General features: G+C 49.0%; 1 protein-coding gene across 1 annotated transcript; it reads right to left on the bottom strand.

Moving 5' to 3' along the window:
• Positions 1-215: 215 nt before the first annotated feature.
• Spr (sepiapterin reductase) lies at positions 216-8,362 on the bottom strand. Its single transcript, XM_028860185.2, has 4 exons — positions 8,162-8,362; positions 3,593-3,926; positions 2,949-3,239; positions 216-476 (listed from the first exon to the last, which is right to left on the bottom strand). The coding sequence occupies exons 1-4, from the start codon at positions 8,360-8,362 to the stop codon at positions 286-288; spliced, it is 1,017 nt and encodes a 338-aa protein (XP_028716018.2). The 3' UTR covers positions 216-285.
• Positions 8,363-9,041: the final 679 nt, after the last annotated feature.

Here is a 9,041-nt window from a genome sequence, read left to right as displayed (position 1 = left end):
TCCATGTGATGCCTTGGTCCTCTTTCGGCATCAGGTAACACCCCCCTCCCCCACAGACAAGACACTCAACCTCCCCTTCTCCCCAGTGTTTCAGCTTCTCCTCCTCTTCCCAGCTCTCCAGTTCTCTTCCTGAGGATAGAGAACTCCAACAGCCACCAACTCTCTCGAGCCCCTGCAGAAGCCTTCTGATGACTGGTAATGCCAGTCACTCCCTGCAGGCCGTGTCTGAAGGCTTTTATTTGTGTTAGGCAGGGTTGGGGGGGGGCACTGTGGCAGGACATGGGCTTAACTGTCATAGAAGTCCACGTGGGCTCCAGACCGGAAGGTGTCCTTTTGCAGCAAGCTCAGCAGTTTCTGGGCCGATGTCCCACAATCCACCAGCTCCCCCTGCGACTTCAGCTTCTGCAGTCTGTTCCTTAACTCCGGGTCCTTGGAGGTCTCTCGAGCCAACTGCTGCATGTCTGTGTCCAGGGGACCTAGTGGATAGAAAGTACAAGATAGGGACAGAGGTTCTAAGTCCCCGCTGTGTGGCGGGTGGAGCTGAGTCGGGTCTGGCCCGAGGCTCCATTACATGGCCTTTAAATTTTTTTTTTCTTTTTTCAGTTATGTTCTCTCTATGGATTTCTCTCTTCAAATTCAAGATCCTCCTGCCTTAGCCTCTCCAGTACCAAGATTATAGGTGAGGGCCACCATGCCCAGCTCATGCTACTACTGAGTTTTGAACTCAAAGCTCAAGTCTATTAAGCATGGTTTAAAATCAAGCTCATTGTCCCTTGTCCACGTAACACTTCTTCCTGACCTTTCCACTTGTATCAATAGATACCTGGACCCTGCAGGGTCCTCATTCGACCTGCAGCCAACCAGGGATCAGGTGAGACCTTCAGCATGGTCTCAAGCAGGTCCACGCTATAACCTTGCTTCTCTCCTTATTTCAACACCTTCTCTAGCCCTCTGATAAATTCATCTGGCTGCACTTTCCTGGGCTCATATGGCTCCTCCAAATCCCTGGATGCCGGGAGCTCAGTTGGTAGAGTATTTTCTGTACAGGCATGACAACCTGAGTTCAGATCCCCAGTAAAAAGCCAAGTGTGGGGATTAAAGAGAGAGATGGTCCCCTGTTAAGAGCACTTGCTGTTCTTGTAGATAACCAGGGTTTGATTCCCAAAACGAACATGGCAGCTCACAACCATTTGTGACTTCAGTTACAGGGGCTATGATGCCCTCTTCTGGCCTCTGCAGGCACTGCATGTAGTGAACAGATAAAACTTCAGGCAAAACACTCATAAATACATAAACTCCCTCCTTCCCTTTCTGTCTCTGTCTGTCTGTATGTCTGTCTGTCTGTCTCTCCCTCCCTCCCCACTACAAGCTTTCTCACCTACGCTTGCATGTCTGGAAAATGTCTCCCACCTGCTAACAAACAGCCCTCGAGGAATTGTGTAGCCTACCAAATGTTAATGGTGTTCGGGGACAGAAAAATCATGGAACCTGCTGCAAGCCGCAGGAAAATGTAATGGAATTCAGCTACTATCACAAAAGCTACTACTTGGAAAAGTCAAGGACTTTTCCGAAGGTCAAGCCATGGCTAAGAAGAATCACTTTGCTTCATTGCAATGTCCTCTAGCCGGTTCCTCCCACGCCCCTCGTTTTGAGATAGAGCCTTGTGTAGCCCACGCTGGCCTCTAACTTGCTGTATGGCCAGGGCTGACTTCGAACTCCTGCTCCCACTTCTCAAGTGCTCTGCCATGCCCAGTTTTATCTCCTTGAGCACCTCTGGGGAAAGCCTGCTCTCTTTCCAAACAGACTTTTCTGTCGTTGGAAACCTGTTAGAACATTCTGGAGACTGAAATAAGAACTGGAGTGGCTCCTGCTTGTTTTCAGCCTCTGGGGGATTCCTAAACCTCTCAGTTCCTCCAAGATGCCCGGGGCAGCCTCCAGAGAGCTAACTTAGCTCTGGGTACATCTAGAATCAACTCCCTCCGCCAGCTGTGGTTTACATGTGTCTGAATGAGTTTACTGCTGTCTGAATGAGTCTAGGCTGAGCTCAGAGCAGGTGAGCTGGAACGAGCAATATCGTGTGTGTGTGTGTGTGTGTGTGTGTGTGTGTGTGTGTGTGTGTGTGAAGGGCAGGTACTAGGTAATATGAGGAGACCCAGCATAGATCAAGAAACTGGAAGCAAGTTTGGATCCTGGTCCTGCCTCACTTGAGCATTAGACAGACTATCCTGCCTCCGTGCCTCCAGGATCCTGACCTAGTCCAAAGGGGTACAGACAACTGGATCTCATTGTTGAGTTGCTCACACATCCCACCACATATTGCTACTTTCTAACAACAGAAATCACAGCCTAGAAGAATGACCCTAGTACTGTGGCATCTTAATAGGCTGGTCAGACAAGACAAGGCGTCAGAAGACCACATACCCTGTAATTTTCATGAGAACAAGGGCCCATCTTATTCATCCTGGTACCCTTTTCCCACCCATTCAGTGTTCCAGCATAGCTCAGCCTGGGATGCTCACCACTCAACAATGTCTGCCTGCTTGTCTTTGATCATTTATGTGGCCGGCCTCTGTGAAGCTTTGCTAGGTGTTGGGGATACATGGATGAATAGTATGTGGCCATTGAGGGAGAAAAGCAGACAGTTAAACATATAAAGGTAATGTAGTCTTTTGTTTTTTTATTTTAAAATTTAATTTATTTTTATGTGTGTGGGTGTTTTGTCCCACTTGCTAGTCAGGCAACTCCTAATGCCAAGTACCTCCGCCCCTGCCTGCTCTAACTTCTTAGAGTCTTTATTTTCCTTGCAAGATAAGAAGTCATGATTGGGGGGGGGGCATATATTCTTTAGATTCTTTCCTGAGAATATAGACCAGGCTCCCCACCTTGCCCAGCCCCCAGAAAGGTACCAGCCAGGTCAGGAGGCAGCAAGGGCAGTACCACCCACCTACCTGGAGCATAGCTCAGCACTCTCACGCTGGGTTCCTCAGCAGCTAGGACCTGGTACAACATGTCTCGAGCAGCCTTCCCGGCGCAGTACAGCGCCCAGCCCTTGAAGGGCTGCAGGGCACACAGAGATGAGATGTTAACCACAGTCTTGCTGAGGCCTGGGCTATCTGGGAAGGCACTGAGGGTGCCCGAGGTCAAGCAGAGCATCGAGGTCAGGTTCAGAGTCCAGTAACTGTTGATCTCAGCTGGGTCATTTACGTTCAGGAAGCCTTTGGAAATATCCCCAAGAGTGCCTGAAAAAACAGGACCGGAGAAATGACACAGCAGCGTGGGCTCTGTCCTCTTCGGCCTCCCACAGTTCCTTCTCATATCCGTTTTACCCATCTACCCCAGCTCTGCAGACACCCCTCATGCCCGCTAAGAATACACCTGTTTGAGCAGCAGGGGGATTTGTTCAGAGACCTGATGTCTTGACTCATGCTCCCGCCAGGAGGCACTGCTCAAGGCGGTCGAGAAAGTTCTAGACAACCAGGCTGGGCTAACCCTGCAGGGACACTGGTACATCCTGTCTCCGCTTGGACTCTGGACTTTTAGGGACTCTCCAAACGGTGAAAGCCCGCAGCCCGGTCTGGTCCGGGAGTCTCACCTGCGTTGTTGATGAGCAGCAGGCGCTGCAACCCCTCGGGCCTGGGGAGCTCGCGCACCGCGCACAACAACTGCTGCACGCCGGCCTCGGTGGCCAGGTCGGCGGCTGCTCGCACCACTCGCAGGCCGGGTTGCTGTGCGCCCAGCTCCTCCTCCAGCTGCCGCAGAGCCGAGTCACTGCGTGCGCTCAGGAGCAGCACCGAACCGGGCGACAGCAGCCGAGCCAGCAGCGGGGCCAGGGCACGGCCGAAGCCCCGGGAGGCCCCGGTGAGCACGCACACGGTGCGACCCAGCCGCCTCCCTCCATACTTGGAACTCAGCGGCGCGCGCAGCCGCTAAAACGGCGCGGGGCGGGGCCTACCCTCGGCAAGGCGTAGCGGAAGAGCGGGCAAGCATCCACCTGAGTCTGGGTGAAGGGAATAAGCAGTAGCCAGGGGGGCGTGGCCCGGCAGGAAATCCCAGTCCCCATTCCCAGCGCTGCCTGGTTCCCCTTTCCCGGCTCCCACAAGCTCAGCCCCTTTCTGGAACCAAGTGTCCCCAGTTTCCAGCCTGTTCCAGAATCAGCTTCTTTCGCGAGGGTTGGTTGGTCTTCATCCATGCAGGACATACCAGGAAACGACCAGTGACAACAATGGATGAAGTCCTTTCTTGCCTGTGTTGAGTTTGGGGTCTCCTTGCCCTCTTCCAGAAGCTTTCTCTGGAAGAGCACAGCTGCTCCTCTCAGGAGAAGATGAAGAGGACCCGGGAAGAGAAAGACTGAGAGTCGCAACAATCTTATACAGCAACCTTAGTCTATAAACCTGTGTTATGCACCTATTAAACCACTTTATAATCTCAAATGGTAAAGAAAAATTTCCTGGGAGGGCGTGGTGGTTACACACTTGTAGACCCAGCACTTGGGGGATGTCGGAGAAGGATAAGGAGTGTAAGAAACAGATTGTTACGGTCCATTCTCAGTATGAGGTGAGTGACAGACAAGCGCCACTAGCCGCTAGCCCCTTTTGTTTCAGAAAGTTACAAGTGGTATGCTTGGTCACTTAGCCGGAAGCCGACAACCAGAAGGGGCTGGTTTCAAGTCCCAAATTATTTATTGGATGAGGATTTTGTCCGAGGCCAATGAGATGGGGGAATTAGGGAGATGCAAGTCTTATATGCCTATAGGAGAGAGAATAGGAATGTCTCTTGATAGGTTCTTCAAAACCACTGTCTTGTGACAAATCAGTACCTTGGAGTCCCTTTCTGCAGAACTGGATATTTATTTATTTATTTATGTGTTTGTTTGTTTATTTCGAGACAGGGTTGCTCTGTGTAGCTTTGGAGCCTGTCCTGGAACTCACTCTGTAGACCAAACTGGCCTCGAACTCACAGACATCCTCCTGCCTCTGCCTTCCGAGTGTTGGGATTAAAGATGTGTGCCACCGCTGCCTGGCAGAACTGTCTATTTAAAACCACGTAGGTTTCACTAGTCTCTTGAGTTTGTTATTATCTTATTTCCAAAAGGAGTTAAAGGATTGTCCAGACTACCGAGTGACTTCAAGGTCAGCTGGGCTATGAGACCTTGTCTCAAAACAAAACACAATACAAAAAAAAGGAGGGGGTTTGGGGAGATGGCCCAGTCAGTGAAGTGCATGCCTTGCTGAGTTTGAACCCCAGAACCCACACTAAAAACACCAGTTGTGGCTGGGTGATGGTGGCACACGCCTTTAATCCCAGCACCCAGCAAGCAGAGGCAGGCAGGTCTCTGAGTCTGAGGCCGGCCTGGTCTACAGAGAGAGTTCCAGGACATCCAGGACCACAGAGAAACCCTGTCTCATGTGTGTGTGTGTGTGTGTGTGTGTGTGTGTGTGTATGTGTGTGTGTGTGTGTATCAGATATGATACATATATATCAGTCTCTCTTATTAATTAAAAAATAGACTTATGTGTGTGAGTGTTCTGCCTGTGTGTATGTATGTATGTGCACCACATGTGTATGTATGTGTGTGTACCACATGTGCCTGGCATCTAAGGAGGTCAGAAGAGAGGTCTGATCCCCAGAACTAGAGTTACAGATAATGGTGAGCTGCCCTGTGGGTACTTATAATTGAACTCGGGTCCTCTGAAAGAGTGAGCAGCAAATGATCTTACTGATGAGTCATCTCTCCAGGCCCTTTAAGGAAGTAAGAAAGATCTCCACATGGCGCTCACACACAAACATGCCCAAGACTGCTGGTATAGCCACGGGCATTATCAAGCTTAAAAGCTCAAAGGACAATAGTAGGGAAATCTGTTTGCTGGTTAGTTTTTTGTCAACTTAACACCAGCTGGAGTCATCTGAGAAGAGCAAACCTCACATGAGGAATTGTCTCCCTCAGACTGACCTGTGCCCAAGTCTCTGGAGCATTTTCTTGATGGATGCAGGAGAGTGCCACCCACTGTGGCTGGAGCCACTTCTAGGCAGGCAGTCCTGGGTTCTATAAGAAAGCAGGCAGAGGAGGTTGGAGAGATGGCTCAGTGGTTAAGAGCACTGGCTGCTCTCACAGAGGTCCTGAGTTCAGTTTCCAGCAACCACATGGTGGCTCACAACCATCTATAATGAGATCTGATGCCCTCTTCTGGTGTGCTGGCATATGTGCAAATGGAGTACTCATATACATAGAATACATAAATAAATAAATCTTAAAAAAAGAAAGAAAGCAGACCAAGGAAAGCAAGCCAGGAAGAAGCATTTCTCCATGACCTCTGCTTCAGTTCCTGCCTCCAGGTTCCCTGAGATCCTGTCTTGGCTTCTGTCTTAGGGTCCTATTGCTGTGAGAAGATGACGCCATGACCACAGCAACCCTTATAAAGGAAAATTAGTGATGGTTTACAGTTCAGAAGTTTGGTCCATTATTGTCATGGCTGGGAGCATGGTGCTGGAGAGGTAGCTGAGAGCTCTACATCTGACTGACAGGAAGCAAGAAGACAGAGACATGGGGTCTGGCTCGAGCATTTGAAAACTCAAAGTTCACACTTCCTCCAACAAGGCCACATCTACTCCAACAAGGCCACACCACCTAATAGTGCCGGTCCCTGTTGACCAAACATTCTAACACATGAGTCTACGAGAGCCATTACTATTCATACCACCAGAGTTTCCCTCAGTGATGGACTGCAGCCTGTAATCCAAACATAAAGCTTTTCCTCCCCATGTTGTTTTTGGCCATGGTGTTTCTCACAGCAACAGGAAAGTACTAGCCAGGTGTACATGCCTACAATCCCAGCTCCACTGCAAACTCAGTGGCAGCCTAAGAGCCTGTCTCAAAACAACAGCTGGGGCTGGATATGGGGGCGGCAGAGTTCTTGTCTGGCGTGTCCACAGCCCTGGGGTTGATCCCCAGCACAGCAGAAACTGCAGGTTAATAACTGCCTTTGTGCCCATTGCAAACTGTTCTGCAGACGATGTTCTTGTCATGAAGACAAGTCTGAAACATATGTTTGAATGTTTCAGGGAATATAAAATAAGTAATTAGAAATGTAAATATTTAGGAAATGGAAATGACTGATATACAGGGGTTCTTCATTGTCTTTGAATTTTTCTTCCTTTCTTTCTTTCTTTCTTTTCTTCTTCTTCTTCTTCTTCTTCTTCTTCTTCTTCTTCTTCTTCTTCTTCTTCTTCTTCTTTTCTTTTTAAATTTCATGCAGTCAAGTCTGGCCTTGCACTCACAATGGAATGGGGCTGGTCTCCATTTTCTGATTTTTCTTGCCTCCACTTCCTCATATTTTGATTATAGGCACGTGCCACCAGCCTAGCTTGTATGTGTGTGCATGTGTGAAGGTCAGAGTTTATCTTTGGGGTGTCTTCCTCTATCTCTCCCACCTTATTTTTTGAAGGAGGCACTGAACCTGGGCTCATAGGTTGCCGGCCAGTGAAATTCAGGGGTCCACTGTCCCCACTATACCCAGCTTGTTGGGGACTCTGAGACTGTAATGTTAAGCATGTGTGGGAAGGTATATACTATTCTGCCAAGTGCACAATTCTAAGCTGCTGACGCCGGCAGGAAGTACATTGTAAGAGTGATTCAAGGACGGGCTGGGATGTGGTCTTCTTAAGATAATCTGCCTGTGCTGTGTGAGCGTCAGCATTGTTCTGAGGGCAACTTCTTTATTCCTCTGCCTTAAAGTTGTATATAAGCAGGCTGAGAAATAGACTGGGGGGGGGGGCTGGAGTATTCACTGACAGTTCCTCCCGAAGCTATCCTATGCCTCTATCTTTTCTTTCATGTCTCTGTTTCTTTCTATCTGTCTTTCCTTAATCGTCACTCCCCACTCAGATGCTGTTTCCACTGTGCGGGCGGCAGGTACCGCCACCAGCTTTTCCATGGTGGAAGGAATCTGAACTCCACTCTTCAGGTTTGCACAGCAGGAACTTTACTAACCAAGGCTTCCCCCTTGCCCCTCTTTCCAACCTTTGGAAAGTCTAAAGTTGCTTCTAAATAACACACTGTTTTAAAGATGAACTGTATAGGTCAAATAATAAGGCAAATAACCTACCACTCATGAGGCTGAAGCAAGAAGGCTACAAATTCAGTCCACACTAAAGTGTGGCACACTGTCTCTTGAGTGGTAGGAACACGTGGACTACCACACTCAGCTTCATACAAGTAACTTTGAAGGGCTACTCGAAGGCCAGTAAAACGGCTCAGTGGGCGAAGGCGCTTGCTGCCGAGCGTGATCATGGGAGTCCAACCCCCTAGACCTACATTGTGGGAGGTGAGAACAGACTCCCTCGGGTTGTCCTCTGGTTTCCACATGTGCACCACGCCACGAATATGCACACATAGATAAACAAACAAATAGTAAAGTAATGATAAAAGTTAGCAAGCTGAGCATGGCAGCATGTAGCTGTAATCCTAACACTGAGATAGGATCCTTCTGTCACTTAGACCTTGAACTTCTGATCCTCCCTTCTAAGTAGAAGAAGGAGGATCAGCACTTCCAGGCCAGCATTGGCTAAAAACATTTCCAGCTGGAGGCCAGACTGGGTTATATGAGACATGGTCTTAAGTAATAAGCAAGTGGATCTAGAACGCAGTGTCATGTCCTATGCCTGGAATCTTAACCACTTGGGAGAAAGACAGAGAAGTATCATAAGTTCAAGGCCAGCCTGAGTTAAATATCAAGTTCCAGGCCAGCCTGGACTATATAGTAAGAACCTGGCTCAACAAAACAAAACATTAGTTGAATATGGTAGCACATGCCTTTAATACCAGCACTCGGGAGGCAGAGTTCAAGGCCAGTCTGGTCTATGTATAGAGCTTCAGGACTACTGAGAGAGACCCTGTCTCAAAACAATGACAAAAAACAAAATCAAGGATTGGTTTGTTGGGGGGTGGGGGTGGAGAAGAAGGTAGAGACATTACATACTAGTTGAGTGCATGTGCACTCACATGACCACACATGTACATACACCTACACACACACACACACACA

Source organism: Peromyscus leucopus, chromosome 3 (assembly GCF_004664715.2).
Source record: "Peromyscus leucopus breed LL Stock chromosome 3, UCI_PerLeu_2.1, whole genome shotgun sequence".
NCBI lineage: Eukaryota > Metazoa > Chordata > Mammalia > Rodentia > Cricetidae > Peromyscus > Peromyscus leucopus.
This window is presented reverse-complemented; position numbering and strand designations above follow the sequence as displayed.